At 42.3% G+C, this 16,492-nt stretch overlaps 1 protein-coding gene across 1 annotated transcript in view; it reads left to right on the top strand.

Moving 5' to 3' along the window:
• The first annotated feature begins 185 nt into the window (after positions 1-185).
• LOC311317179 (sodium- and chloride-dependent GABA transporter 2-like) overlaps positions 186-16,492 on the top strand; it is a 22,552-nt gene continuing 6,245 nt past the window's right edge. The window contains exons 1-8 of the mRNA XM_084448217.1: positions 186-240; positions 474-731; positions 6,427-6,561; positions 10,870-11,010; positions 11,171-11,261; positions 11,629-11,685; positions 14,316-14,445; positions 14,591-14,725. Of these exons, the coding sequence (XP_084304343.1) occupies positions 533-731; positions 6,427-6,561; positions 10,870-11,010; positions 11,171-11,261; positions 11,629-11,685; positions 14,316-14,445; positions 14,591-14,725 (888 nt within the window). The 5' untranslated portion in view covers positions 186-240; positions 474-532. The remainder of the gene's footprint in view (positions 241-473; positions 732-6,426; positions 6,562-10,869; positions 11,011-11,170; positions 11,262-11,628; positions 11,686-14,315; positions 14,446-14,590; positions 14,726-16,492) is intronic.

Genomic DNA, 16,492 nt, shown 5'->3' with positions numbered 1-16,492 from the left:
AGTGAATGTCTGTCGAATATCCAACATGAAACTAACTTCACCCGGTGGTTACGCCTCAACTCATTATTCTGAAAAGGGAAAGCAAGTAGGCTAGGCTACAGGCTAGACACTCCCCATCCAAAGATAGCCTACCCCCTCAGTACGAACCGTGCTCCGCAGTCAGAGAATTTTTCAAAAAAAAAGTTGCAGGCTGAATTCAATTGAGTTGATAATTTCGTCCAACATATTTATCATCAGTTGGTAAGTCGAATCCTTTTATTTTAAAAAACAAAGCATGCATGAACAATACAAAAGTAACATTATCCTAGAGCATGTTGCTGTGAATAGCAACTCACATTTTTGTATGCTTTTATTTTGGTTACTATTACTTTGTAGAAATGAAATAAGTAGAAATAGGAACATTTTTGATTTTTCTCACTCTCTTGTCACATACTGTATGGAGGGCCTTTGATTAACTCGAGATGTAAACACAGGGACCCCACAACATTGCGAGTGAGAGGGAGCGTGTGTGTTTAAGAGAAAGAGAAAGACCATGGAAGAGGAGAGGGCTGAAGGGACCCCTCCTGGGGGAACAGTGGACCCGGAGGCCCAGAAGGGGAGTCCGGATGCCGGGGTTCAGGAGAGGGGCAAATGGGCCAACAAGACCGAGTTCTTACTCTCCATGGCTGGTGAGATCATCGGTCTGGGGAATGTGTGGCGCTTTCCTTATCTCTGCTACAAGAATGGAGGAGGTAAGTGTTGCTGTGATGTCAAGTAATCAACAGGTGGTGATATTCAGGTGGATTATATTGTTCAAGAAAGCATTTGAATGAGTTTTCTGGGCAGCATAATCAAATGTTGACACAAGGACTGAACACATACACAGCATATAAGTTGGATGAGGAGGGACAGAGAGTGAAAGTGAGTGTGAGACAGGGTATGTCAACAGTATCTGTTTCTGTGTCTGTTTGTGTGAGAGAGACTGGGAGAAAGACTCGTGCAATCATGAGAAATTTAATAAAGCGCTGTAAGCCTGAGAGCAAAGGTTAGAGGAAGAGAGAGAGACAGTTGCCTCTGGGAGTTAGTTAACTCTTGCTAACTCTTGTCTCCATGGGCGGAGCTTAGCGGGCAACAAAAGACTTATAGATCCTCAAAACAAGGACTCCAGGCCTGCATTTATGACTGCCTCAATGGCTCTCTGTATTCAGTTCAAATCCATATGAACATGTCCATTCAAAACTGTTCAGTCTTGTCATGGACTCGACATGCTAGAATGTGTTGTGCCCTGCAGTGAAGAGAGGAGGCAGATTTGAAGAAAAGAGGCAAATTTTCTGGCACGGCCACTGCCATGTGATACAATCACACATACAACAGTGCCAGAACCATGCTCATATTGAGACTTCATGGTGCTCCTGGGTACTGGCGACTCAAGTGCCCACCGACCCACACAAACCAACCCTATCCACGGGGGTGTGGTCCTTGAGTAGAAATACTTGGACTTCACTTGATTGTTTTTTACATACTTTTTGCTCCTCCATTACATTTCCCATTCATTGATGTAGCATCCCTATGTAAGGGATAATGCAGCAAGTGAGTTATGAGAAATTAACTCCAGGACAGGGGGAGGCTACTGTTTACCCCTTGAAGTGCGGATATTTTCCATAACTCACTTGCTCCCAGTGAAGTATAATTATAATAATTATATAATGATATAATTAAAGGTATAATATGTAATATGTGGATTATTTCCCCCATCTAGTGTCTAAAGATAAGAACTGCAACAACACAACGTATTGGTTGCCAAAATGCCAGAGAATGCACTGTTTCAGTCATACTGTGATAAGATCTTCACTCCGAGAGGAACATAACGTTACACTAATCAGTAATCACAAGTATTTCAGAGTGCCATGTAATAAGTTACATTAGATGCTGTAGTGTGGAGATAACGTTAGGTCTGGCTATGCAGATTCCAAGAAAGATAACGATACCTAGTTAGCTAGCTTACCAGTCTAGTAGAAAAGTAGCCATGTCACCATGCGACTTTATCCCATGAAACTCCATAAACTCTGTCCAACGAGCAAAGGCTGGCTCGATATCTATCCGAGCTTTGCTCCTTCTTCGGTCACTGAGCTTTTGAGATTCGTATCGCACGGTTCGCCGGGGCTCAGGCGGAGAAGCAGGACGACGAAACTCGTCCATTTTACCAAAATGTTTAGCTGAAAAGAGTGAGCGGAAGTGGACGGAAAGGCTGCCGTTTTATAGTCGCACACACACTAACCAACATCTATAATGCTGCTAATTCATGGAAATATAACGTTAGCTGGCTACTGCTAATCTCACAGTGGTGAAGCTAGAATAGTACCTGGCAACCCAGCGCGCAGTACCAACGCTGTAATACTATTGGCTGGTATGATATCAACAGTGTCATTGTTGGGCCGTCAAAATTTCATAATGTAATAATTTCACACAAAATATAATTTTTTATTGAAAAGCAATACTTTTACTCCGCAGCCTTTGCAAAGCCCTATGGATGTATTATTTTTTATTTTATTTTAATCCACATATTACATATTATACCTTTAATTTATAATAATTACAGGACCTCAAGTGTCCTTTATTAGCCACATGGCAGTGATACACACAAATGAGTGGCGACACAAACGCCTGTGGAATTTTTCCTCTGCATTACTCCCATCCCAGCTGTCCTCCTCCAGGGGCAGCGGCACCGCCTCATTAGTGCCGGAGACCAAGTCCAAGTGAGATACAATAGCCCCATGTGTGAATCGAACCCAGGATTTTATTGCTGTGAGGTGATGTTGTAATGCATCGAGCCACCGTGCAGCCCATGAGCAAATTGGGGCTCAGTGTCTTGCTCAGGGGCGCTTTGGCACGCTGCCAGGAGCTGGGCCAGCTGCTCTACTTCCCAAGCTATGTGTCTCCCTGGTCAGGATCCTTTTTTATATCACGTTCTTCTTATATCATGGTTAACTTCCAAAGTAATTAATGCATATGTTGTGGCTCAAATATGCTATAATCTACAAAGAAAAGGACAACACAAGCACATGTACAAAACAAATAAAGCTTTATTTAAGAAAACTCGCCCAAACTCAATCAAGACCGAAGCCTGCCAATTAGCCTCAGTCTTTCAGCCAGTAGATGGCGACTTTCATAACTGACTTGACAACTTTCTTAACAATGAATATAGTAGTTCTGTCCCATAGGGAAGGATTCTGCTCCCCAAAATATTCAGCGAGCCCTCTTCAAGCAAGCAGATTTAGAAGACTGGAAGACTTAAGAAGACGTTCCAAGATCGAAGAAAATGTTCTCTAAGACTGCACGGGTGCCTCCTGCAACTGCCCTTTTGGGGGCCTTGGGCATGTGCCCCGCCATGGACCCCACGGTGGGCTCTCACCACCACAGTTCCCCTTTGACACAGCCTTGAGGCCCCCCTGTTCCATCGGAACGGCGGCGAGTGGCTCTGTGGCAGAACCTTGCAGTTCGGACGGAGAGCCCTCTTGAGTTCTCCATCCCCAACAGCCTCTATCTCCTCCGGGCGGCTGGTCTGAAGATCTCCCTCCCACTGGAGGCTCCCCAGGCGTAGTTTCATCTCATGGGTGTTTTTTCGTTCTATTAGGCCTACCTTTCAAGAACCGAGCACTATGCATGATCTGAATACCCCTCCTTTTAAACTGTCTAGTTTAATGCAGTTTAATGTACTGTCTTATTAACATTTATATTGTAAAGGGCATGTTCATCTTGTTTATGTTATGGCTTGGTTGGTGCTGGACCCAAATGTTCAACTCAGGAGTAAATGTCCAATGGGAGGTTTAATATCTAAAATGTCAAACATACAAGTCCATGATCCGTAATTCCAAAGGCAAAATTCAGAAGGGGGGTGGTCAAACGATTATTGTACAGTAATCTGTAATCCAATTACTGGTCGTTTGTTCATACCAGCATTGAATAGTTACCAGCATTGACTAGTTACAAGTTAAAGCAACAACAACGATAGAGAGAGGGATATGATGATAAATTCCAATGCCTTATTATTATTATTATTATTATTATCTTCAACTCACAAGTGTGCTTAGTCGATTTGCGAGTGGGGTTACAAAATGCCAGATAGCTGAGTGCGCGTCTCCATGTTTGTTTGTCCTGAGATGTGTTTTTATCGTTGCTTTGGCTCCAAAAGTTGATTTATTAGCTCCAAAAGTTCGTGAACTGCGTCTCATAAATCCCGACTATACTTGCCGATGACTAGAGTATAGCAGAGGATTTTTTTATCAGCGTTTGGATTATGCTCCACTCCTTGCTTGCCTGCCTTGCTCTGCTCTTCCACTCTGCTGTAGGTTGGTTTATCAGCTAGGACCCAGGCCATCCAGTCTTACATCTGAAATCTGAAATCTGTAAGGACATCCCTCAGGGTTCAGTTCTCGGCCCACTTTTATTTACTGCTTGAGAGAAAATGTTCAAAATTCATCTTTCCATTTTTATGCAGATGACACTGTTATTTACTGTTGTGCAGCTACTGTATATTTTGAGTGTCTGCAAAATGCCTTTAACAGACCCCAAGCTCATTAACTGAAGCTTGTACTGAAATCCTGAAGGAAAAAAAAAGTATTTTGTAATTCTAGGAAAATAGAGTTAAATCAATGCATTGTTACTACTCAAGGTCAACAAATTGAGGCAGTCTCCACATACAAATACTAATTTTTATTGATGATAACCTTTTTAAAAAAATCTCATATACAGTCTGGTGAAAATGTTTAAAGTTGAAGTTAGGTTTTTATTTTAGAAACAAGTCTTGTTTTTCTCTTGATGTCAGGTGAAGACTGGTTGAAGCAACATTCTTGCCTGTACTTGACTATGGTGATCTGCTATACATGAATGCATCAGTCGTCTCCATATGTTGGACACTGTATATCATGGCGCAAATAAGGTTCGTTACAAACTGTAGAGCCCTCACTCATCACTGTACAGGCCCACTGTATTCCAAAAGCAACTGGCCTGCTGTCAATACTTCGGCTTAGTCATTGGTATGTTTTTATTTATAAGACCATTCTGGGACTCCCCTGCTATTTATCTGTCTATCGAACCAGAAAACAATTGTGGTTTAAGGTCTCTGGACACTATGTTTATGACTGTTCCTAGAGTTCGGACTGAGTAGGGAAAGAAGGCCTTTATGTTTTCTGAACCATTTGCATGTAATAGCTTAGAAATTGACTCTGTTGATAAGTATAATTGTTTTAAATGAAATAGGATTATATGTTTTCCCTGTACTTTCTGTATGGCACTTTTTAGCTGATCTATTGTTTTTAATGTACTGTATGAAACTGTTTGTACTGCTACCGTTCTTGGCCAGGCCTTGGTGCCCTGGGAGTCTTGGTGTCCCTGGGCATTCGCCCTGTTGCCCATAATGTTAAGTCCAGCTATGGCCAGAAGACCCAACCCTAACCTATCAGTGAACACTTGCAGTGAAACACATTTTGGAGGGTGAACCTATCATTAATTACCATTAGTTTAATATCACTTAGCCTATTTTTGTGTGTGTGTGTGTGTGTGTGTGTGTGTCTGTTTACTTGTTTTAACCATGTACGATAACCTTGGGGGTTTTGAAAGGTGCCTTGAAATAAAATACATTATTATTATTATTATAGTTTTTGAATACTCCTTTATTGATGACTGTCAGGCACAAAATGATTTTTTGTTATCTATTAAGGTTATGACAAGCTTCTTAGCTAGCTAGCTCTGTTACCATTAGGTCAACCAGCTGGCAACCACTGGCTAGCTTATCTGTGAACACTTGTATTTCCAGAACTGCCTTCAAATGTAGTCCCAAGAACTGCGCTACTTGCATAGAAGCTTACATTACATTATTTCGCTAGTGGATTTAACTAGACGTTCCAAAATATGGTAGAAGCAGGACACTGTAGCAGGACAGTTTGTTTATAAGTTGGAGGACATTATCCCCCATGTGAAATGAAGCTGTCATGCCAAATAGTGTCTGCGTGCCAAATGTGTCTGGGACTGTTGATGTAGCATTCACACTTTTGTTTTACCTAAGAATCACAATTTACTAGCTAGCTAGTCGAATCAAGAATTACATCACCAGGACACATTTTGACACCCGGACACTATTTGGCATGACAGAGCCACTGGCCCCTGTCACGATACTTTCGCCATTTGAGCCATTACTCCCTCATAGGAAAATCCTAACTAGGATTTTTTTTAGGGCTAGTTAGGATGAGTCCTTGTGTTTCTTGAAGATTATTTATATATATGGCCCCTGGTGTTCACCATACCTTACCATACCATACCTGTAGGGCCCTGATCATTGCTGCTTGCAGCTATATTTCTTTTATGCTCTTATATTGTGTTTTCTTCTGTAGGTTACATTCTTGAATCCTCCATGTATTATAACACACCTCTTAAACGTCCTCTTTGCAGGTGTCTTCTTCATCCCCTACTTTGTCTTCCTCTTCTTATGTGGTATTCCTGTATTCTTCCTGGAGACGGCATTGGGCCAGTACACCAGTGAGGGTGGAGTCACAGCCTGGAGGAAGATATGTCCCATGTTTGAGGGTAAATACAAGACTTATCTTTTAATAATTGATTAATAATAATTACAGGACCTCAAGGGTCTTTTATTGGCCCCATGGCAATGACACACAAACACACACATGATTGAGCGGCGACACGGTACTCACAACGCACACACAAGGCAGGCAAGGCAAATTTCAAAGTGCTTTACATGAGACATTAAACGCATCAAGACAAAGTGCAAGAAACATATAAAATGTCATTTACAATGAAATGTAAAAAATAACATTTAAAACAAAATGTAGGCAAAATAAAATGCAGGAATAAAAGTTACAGTGCACTGTATGAATGAATAATTCTTTGATTTAATAAAAAGCAGCGGCCAAAAGAAAAGCCTTCAGTCTTGATTTAAAAGAACTGAGAGTTACTGCAGACCTGCAGTTTTCTGTAAGTTTGTTCCAGATATGTGGAGCATAAAAACTGAACGCTGCTTCTCCATTTTTTGTTTTAACTCTGGGGACAGAAAGCAGGCCTGTGCCAGACGACCTGAGAGGTCTGGATGGCTCATAATGTAGCAGCAGATCAGAAATATTTTGGCCCTAAACCTTTCAGTGCTTTATAAACCAACAGCAGTATTTTAAAGTCAATTATTTGACAGACAGGAAGCCAGTGTAAAGACCTCAGAACTGGAGTGATGTGATCCACTTTCTTAGTCTTAGTGAGGACTCGAGCAGCAGCATTCTGAATCAGCTGCAGCTGTCTGATCGAATTTTAAGAGAGACCTGTAAACACCCCGTTACAGTAGTCAAGCCTACTGAAGATAAACGCTTTTTTCCAGATCCTGCTGAGACATAAATCCTTTAATCCTTATATTATATATTCTTCAGGTGATAGTAGGCTGACTTTGTAATTGTCTTAATGTGACTGTTGAAATTCAGGTCCGAGTCCATGACTACACCAAGATTTCTGGCTTCGTTTGTGGTTTTTAGCATTACTGATTGGAGCTGACACACACACACACACACACACACACACACACACACACAGATACACACACACACACACACACACAGATACACACACACACACACACACACATGTATCTTCAGCAGTCGCCGGTGGAATGTGTCCTCTTTATTTCACCCATCCCAGCTGTCCCCCAGGGGCAGCCAGGAGCCGTGGGCAGATACGTTTCAAATAGGACATTGTTATGGCCAGTCTTGTTCAGTTTACTGAGATGGCCAATATCTGCCCGGGAGGGTTCCCACTCTACAGCTTTATTAAATGCACTAATAAAATGTATTTACTCATTCATTTTTCCCATAGGGATTTAGAACTCCAAATGTTGATGACGCTAACTTAAAGTCTACAAAATGACATCATCAACTCACCACTCTATAAACTATTTTTGATGACCAATGACACATGTCACAAAACACAACATTTATGAAAACTTTGGAAAACACAATGGCATTTCAGAAAAGAATGATGTTTCACAAAAACCAAGAACATTTAATAAAACAACATTTCACAAAACACAATGACATTTTACAAAACACAACATTTCAGATTACGGAACGGCTAGGACAACACTTCTTGTTTATGATTGGATAGAACCCTTAGTTGCTGTCCACGTAGAGTGATCTAGATTAGTTAAAGTTATTGAACAAGTCAGGTAAAGCAATATATTTGTGCTTCTGTGAATCCTGTGCTCTTTATTGTCACGCAAAAACTAGGAACAGCTACCAGCGGGTTGTTAAGACGCATTGGGCAATAAAATACATTGGGCCTCATTCACCAACGAAGTAAAGAAGTTGAAACATTTTCTCTTAAACTGTACTTACGCCGTTTCTAAGACAATTCTGGCATTCACCAATGGTTTCTCATCTAGGATTTGTTCTCAGCTAAGAACAGAATACGAATACTATATAGCAGTCGCAAGTAGGCCATTTGAGTGCGGAAATGTAGTGTTATGAAGGCCCACAATCTTAGTCTTAGTTTCCCCAAATCAGCTCTATTTTCCCTGTTATTTTCCTTATTATTGCCATACATTTCATATACACTTATGAAGGTGTACATTGTTATTGTTAGTATATATAAGTTCAGTTAAGATTTATATAAGATATGTTAAGTATTTAGCAAGCGCCAGGTTAGTGGGCGTGGTTTTGATTGGCGTACGTGACTTGACGCATGTTTTCTGTTTTATGGCACGAGCCCTGAGGTAGTCTGTGTGTTAGGTGAGGAAGAGCGGTCACGTCCCGATCAGCCAGAAAGTCGGCGAAGTATAGAAAGATTAGCCTCTTCAAGGTGGACTCGTTACTGTGTAGCCTACTGTGTGATGCTGTCTAGGAGACCTGCCTGACTGTTAGTTGTAGATCTCTAGCTACCCGCATCACCGCGGGAGTTCAGCGTTTGTAGTGAGCTAACAGCGCTAGCCGGTTTAGCTGTGTGTTCCCGTTAGCCAGCCTTGCTAGCCGCCGGCTACTAACGTTGGCGCATAACTAGCCGAGAAAGAAGACTAAAGCCAAACGAAGCCGTCGCCTCCGAGGTGAATTGCGACCGATCGCCAACACCACCGGAGCGGACCGGATCACCGGAGCTGAACCTCTTCACACCTCTTCACGCCTCTTCACACCTCTTCGTTTACTACGAAGACGCCCCATTCCCTTCCAGTTGCTACGTCACCCCCCCCCAATCTGCTGCCTTCCTCTCAAATCACCTACGAGCTCCAACCAGGCCTCAACGCGCTCTTTTTTCAGTCCGGGACTCGAAGCCTTTTCAGGCCAGGTACCGTGTGTGTGAGTGAGTGTGTGTGTGTGGCCGGCGGGAGGGAGTATATTGGGATGTATATATAATTTGTATGAATAAATGTGTTTGTTTATATTTGATACATTGCTGTGTGTTTAGTTGTCTGTATTGTTTAGTTTAACCGCTAATCTAGTATTGGGTTTGAGTATTATAGTGTGATTAGCTGAGTTATAGCTTGTATTATTATATATTATGATATATGTTTATTCAATATTATATGCTAGTTTAAAGGGTTGCTGTCGCCCCCTGCCTCTATCCTCCTACACTGCCCATCTAGCTCAGAATTAGTTAGATAGCCAGCCCTTCCTAAAGTCATACAGTCCTTTAGCTACTCCCTGGTTACATGTAGACTATGCAAAATTGGTGATTGCGGTTACCTCAATTCTACAGTTGGATGATATATTATTGAAATACAATTATATGTGCATAATTCCCAATAACATGTCCTAATCATAACCATAATTCCCATTGTAAACGTGTGCGTCAGAATATCTGATATGTCATCGTTTAAATCATTTCGCTCCGGATTGCTTGTAGGCCTAATTCGTGTTGATCAGTCTTGAATATGTCGATACAAGATTTCGATTGTGTGTTAATAATTTGTGATTTGGTGTACATTAATGAGTGTTGTGTTTTGTTTTAATTCTTTGACCGTTCTGTAAAAGCACCGTGAGATTTCGCTGTATAGGCCTACATATAACAAATCCATGACCATTTCATCAATTGGTGATTGCGGTCACCTCAATTCTACAGTTGGATGTGTGTCAGTGCGCTAGACGGAGAGTCTGCTGCGGAGAGGGGGTGGTAGTCTGTGTCCCTGGTGTCTGTATCCATATCGACAGCGGCGCGCACACCCAACAGTGCTGTTGTCCCTATTATGGACAACGGTGGGCACGCCGGCCCCCCTTCAGTGGCCTGCATATCTCTCCTCAAGATTAAACATTCCCGAGTACTTTATTTGTCACATGCAGCCTAATGTCCAGTCACAGTGAAATGTTACTGCCGGCTCCAAGGTTTATAACATTGGCTTGTTTCCTACTGTACTTTTTAAAGCAGTACCGTTTGGTACCGAGTACTGTAGCACTTGCCTTGGTACCGATACCAAAACTCACATTTTGTTACTACACTGGGCTGGAACTACTTTTTACCAGCACAGTGGCCTCAATTCCCACTCATCCAAACAACTTCATACGGAACACATGCACGTCCTTGGGTCCTGAGCGATGCACTACCAAAGTTTAACTTCACACAGTGCCTGGATGTCGAGCAACTGGAGATTCAGACACACATGCAGACAGAATTCTTATCTGGTAGCAAGGTAGTCTATGTGGTACTCTCTGATGCTCAGTTGCTTAATTCAAATTTGTAAACCACTTTAAATTAACAATATGGAAGCATTTTTTTTGTGTCATAGCAAGTGCAAAGGCCTTCACATTTTGTTGGTCTTCTGCACCAATAACTCATCTCTGGCTACCTGGCAAATGCAAAACATCTTATGAAACAGTGCTACTTACTGTACTGATTTGTGTGTTCTCCCTGCAGGAGTGGGTGTTGCAGCTCAGGTGATTGTGATGTACCTGAATGTCTATTACATAGTGGTTCTAGCCTGGGCTCTCTTCTACCTTTTCAACTCATTCAAGGACCCACTTCCCTGGGCCACCTGTGACAACTATTGGAACACTGGTAGGGTGTATTCCAATGCATGAGCATGTGAACACCAATTGCATACACACATGTACGCATGCACACACACACACACACACACACACACACACACACACACACTGAGAGAGAATGCACAGTAAATATTGATATATCTTCCTCTCCCTACATCTCTTAACAGGTAAGTGCCACAAATCGCAACCAGAATCAAATTGGTCATTCCTCTACAATGAGACTTATTCTACTTCGGAGTATGACTACTACACAGATTAGTAAGTTACACTATGGCTCCTTATTGGAATATATTCACAGGACATAATTCAGAACACAGCACATAAGATGGCTAAAGGATCTGTTTTCTTCTGGACTTGCAAAGAATGTACAATCTCAAAGGGACTGTGCTGAATTTATAGATTACGGTGTGTGTTGATGAATTATATTGGGTTGTGTCCTTTTCTGCAGTTAAGGGTAATATGATTTTGGTGGTCACCATGGGAACTGATCTATGGTACAGGACACCAACTAAATCTAAACGACCTCCTTCCCCACTCTCTTCCTAACTTCTTCTTATCTGCCCCTTCTCTCTCTCTCTCTCTCTCTCTCTCTCTCTCTCTCTCCCCCCCCCATCTCTCTCTGCAGTGGCAACAATGCAAGTAGTTTACTTAACGTCAAGTCTCCTGAAGAAGAGTATTGGCTGTAAGTAGGAAAGAAACACCCTACACACAATCACACACACACACACACACACACACACACACACACACACACACACACACACACACACACACACACACACTACTGTACATAGCATTCCACAGTGATACCAAACTATAGCAATAGCAGGCTTGTATCTTATCAGTAGGATGTAGAGGGAGAGTGAAGATGCAGATGGAGGAGAATGTTATGCCCCACTGGAGGAGAATGTTATGCCCCACTGCAGAAAATAAAATTGGTAATTAGCCTGTTATCCTACAGTCTGACCTGAACCACACAAACACCAATTATTGCACTCCATGTAGATTCCTCTGGGTTTTAAGTTCACAATTAAGAGTGACTTTGTCCTTTCATAGGAGAGGATTAAAGCTCCCCACATGATGCATTCCTGACTTTGTATGTGGGGGCAGAATTGGGAAACAGTCTGAGAAAAGCAACTTCACTGCTTCTCAGACGAGAACAATGTGTTCTTTCTTCAACCCTCCCAGTTCAAACTAGAGCCCCCTAGGGAGATATGAACACCTTTATTTATCATTCACATACTTTTCGTGCCTCATTGTATTCATGCCGTGCCCCATTGTACATATGGCTAATAGAAGCATGATGGTGGTTGTTTTGGCTAGATTTGTGTAGGGGGAGAGAAATGGAGGTGTCATGCCAGATAGAGTCCTGGTTGCCAAATAGTATCCATGTGACATGATCAGACTCTCGTTGCTATAGATACATACGGCAGTTCAATGACCCTGCCACACATGAGGGACAAATGGGGGTCAGTGCATTCAAATGATTGAAAATTCATTATACTCATAACTCGTCCTGTAAACAATATATTGCTAGTGGGCTAACTAGACATATTGTATCTATTTAAACAGACTGGTTATATGTACAGTATGTACTGTACAGTGCTACTTGAAAGTTTGTGAACCCTCCAGACACTGTCATTTTTTTTATACAAAAGTGTATAATAACTTAATTAAATGTACATCCAAACACCAATTTGTAAAGCAGACTTTCCAATTAATGGACACAAAATAGTATTTTCATTATTTCTTCAACAAAAGTGGCGTATCTCACTGAAAATTGTACATGTACAAAAGTATGTGAACCATTTTAGTTAGTAGCCTGTGGCACCTGCTTTTGCAGCTGTTGTATTACTTCGACCAAAGGTCTTCTGTAACCACTACCAGTCTCTCGCATGGGAGTTTTTGCTCTCTCCTCCTTCCAGAACTCAGCCAGTTGAGAGAGGTTGGACGGACATCTGATATGTACCATCTGCTTAACCATTCCGTGGTAGTTTTGCTGGTATGCTTTGGGTTGTCTTGTTGCAGAACCCATTTTCGGCCCAGCTTCAACTCCCTGACTGTTAGCAGGAGATTCTGATCAGGAATTTGTTGATAGGCCTAAAAATTCAGGTTTCCATGGATAATATCGACTCGTCCAGGTCCAGAAGCAGAAAAGCAGCCCCAGACCTTCACATTTCCACCACCATGCTTCACTGTTGGGAGGAGGTTCTTTTCTTCGTATGCAGTGTTGGCTTTTCTCCAAAAACGTCGGTTTTGATTGTGACCAAACAATTCTATCTTGGACTCATCTGTCCAGAGAATAGACTTCCAGAAGGCCTCTGGTTTGTCCAAGTGCTCTCTGGCAAAGTTGAAACGGGCAGCTTTGTTCTTTCTTGAGATCAGAGGCTTCCTTCTAGCAACCCTTCCATGAATGTCATGACTATTCAATTTTCGTCGGATTGTAGACATTTACCCCAGATGCTGCCAGAGCGGTCTGACACTCTAGTGGTGATGTGTGGGTTGGCCTTTACATGTTTTATTATTTTTCTGGTGCTTCTTGATAGTTTTGATGGGCGTCCCCTTCTAGGCGGAATTGCTGTCATGTTGCCCTCCATTTGTAAATGATTTGTCTTACAGTGGATGGATGGAGCTGGAATCTTTTGGAGATGGCCTTATACCTATACTATATAGCCTTCCCCAGACTGATGGGCTGTCTATCTATCTATCTATCTATCTATCTATCTATCTATCTATCTATCTATCTATCTATCTATCTATCTATCTATCTATCTATCTATCTATCTATCTATCTATCTATCTATCTATCTATCTATCTATCTATCTATCTATCTATCTATCTATCTATCAATCTATCTATAAATAACAATAGCAACAACACAGTGTCAGTCTTTCTTTAAGACAACTGTCTAGAAAGCATTAGATCTAGCCTTAGTTAGAAAGCTAATGCTTTCTAGAGATCATGGGATTACAAACACAACACTGTCTAGCACAATGTGGTTGTAACTACTGTTGTTGAAAAAAAGAAAAGAAATTCCATGGACAGATTTAGCTACTACGTACACAAACATGCATTTTTAGCCCAGTAATCAATGGCGTATCTGAGGTAAAGCTAATGTGCTAACGCTACTTGGGAATGTCAGGAATGCTAGCATGTCACATTGGTATAGCATGCAGGGAGAGTCACCGAGACACTATTAGCATGATAGAGGATTATCCATGATAAAACTACAGTATGTGTACATGCTTTGGAAGAATGTACAGAATTGATTCATTTGTGTGTGTGTGTGTGTGTGTGTACTCTCCCTTCAGTCATCGGGTGTTGAAGGTATCAGATGACATGTCTATGTTCCATATTAATTGGGACCTGGCCCTCTGTCTCCTGTTGGCCTGGGTCGTCTGCTACTTCTGCATCTGGAAGGGTATCAGATCCACAGGCAAGGTAAGTCAATCCTGAAGATGTTGTTTTTGTGCAGTTTGCATTTGGTTACATGCGCTGTGCAGCATGTGTCGTTACTGTTTGTGTATGTGTGTGTGTGTGTGTGTATGTGTGTGTGTGTGTGTGTGTGTGTGTGTGTGTGTCGCAGGTGGTGTACTTTACGGCGACGTTCCCCTACCTCATGCTGTTCATTCTCCTCATCCGTGGGTTGACCCTGCCGGGGGCCTGGTCTGGTCTGAAGTTCTACCTCATGCCTGATTTAAGCAAGATTGCAGATCCTGGAGTAAGACACGGGGAAGGACGGGGCGCGGTTGACATCTGTCAGAGGTTGCAACGAAAAGGGGTCCATAGGCACACTCTGAGAAAAGAGTGCCGTGTAGAACCTTTGGTTCATTTTGGGAAGTTCTAGAATCTAGAACAATGTTTGGGCTCTATACTGTATGTGCAGTTCTATTTAGAATCCAACGGGATTTTAATTGACCTAAATCTACCTTTTTTCAGAATTTTCTTTCTTAAAGGGACAAATGGTTCTAATAACACAGGCAAAAAAGCAACCCCCCCCCACCCCTCCCCTCATATAACAGTACGATAATATCAACATACAGTTACAAAAACAGCATTGTTGAATTTATTTCATTTTAGCGCTTCAAGAGGGGTACTGATGTTTGAGTCAGTTCATTGAAATTCCAGGCATGTCTGTGGTAACTACAATACAACATCTGGTCCATCTCACTGCAACCAGTGAGAGTCCCACAAAAGGGACATTCTCTCTCTCTCTCTCTCTCTGTCTCTCTCTCTCTCTCCTTCTGGGTGTCCTGTGACCTTCTTACAATCTAGCGTTTGACCCTCACAGCTTCTGGGGTCATTGGTCAATGTCCATGGTGAGATAATTACTTGTACTGTTTCTTCAATGGACGCTTATCTCACATTTTTGGGGGAATGTACTTTTTTGGGTGGGGGAATGTATTTTTTTTACTCAACACTAGCAAACATAGGATGCTACTATACTAGTTAAAGACTGCTGAGTTCACTAAGACTGAGTGCGCTAAGACTCAGTCAATGAGAGTACAATTTCCTGAATTCCCTTAATAAAGTGCTCTTATCTTATGGTGAGACTGAGGTTTGCGGGAAACCTCTAGCAATTTGGAAGGGGGGGGGGGCGGTGTGCGGGGGCGGCTGGAGTTAAGCGGCTTTGGGTCATGGGTCGTCGCATTGCTACATAACGGCCCAGATGTGGCTAAAAACCGGATGTGGTGAAAAGGGAATATTCGTAAGCATGCCATGTGTCCTTTTCTCTGCATCTGCAGCGGATGTCTGGTTGCGAGTTGTGTTGTGCTTAGGGTCCCGTGTGTAAACAGACCGGTAGGAGAACAGGGCGGGGCTAAAGTAGGACTGTAGACTGGGGGGAATGCATAATGGACGGCGTGATCCGGAGCCCAGCCTTGAACCGGAGCCCAGCCTTGAAGCGCTATTCCCTTGCTAATGCTAACCAGATGCTTTCATGGCAAGGACGGTAATGTGGGGGTGGGCAGACACGCACATAGACACACATGCAAACACGAACCAGCACACAGAGACACGTGTCAGGCCTGCGTGGTCTTACACACACATGCTGTAGAGTATGTATCTTTTTTATGTACAGCCGTTAGATACATACTTTGTGGATATTGGGCTGTAATAAACCTTGACTTGACTTGACTTGATTATGATCACTCTACAACGCACACATGCACTCACTGTAGACTTGCACACAAACAGGCAAATGGGTGTTGGCTTGGGAAAGAGGAAAAATCCTCCCTTTTTTTATTGCGCGGTGGAATCTGATGAATTGATTGTGTTGTCTTTGACAGAGGAATAGATGTTTATGGCCCCCCTAGAGAACCGAGTAATGAATCCCACATGGTCTGTTTACTTTTACAGAGTGCAATGTTTCACATCTAAGGAGCTGGAAATACCCCCCTCTCTCTATCCCCCTCTATCCTTTTCACTCTCCTCTTTTCTCCTCGTCCTACATTCCTCCTCTTTCCATAGTAACACATTTCATGACTCT

The sequence above is a fragment of the Borostomias antarcticus genome (assembly GCF_949987555.1).
Source record: "Borostomias antarcticus genome assembly, chromosome: 13".
Lineage (NCBI taxonomy): Eukaryota > Metazoa > Chordata > Actinopteri > Stomiiformes > Stomiidae > Borostomias > Borostomias antarcticus.
Note: the sequence above shows the minus strand (reverse complement) of the source record. Positions and strands in the feature narration are given on the sequence as shown.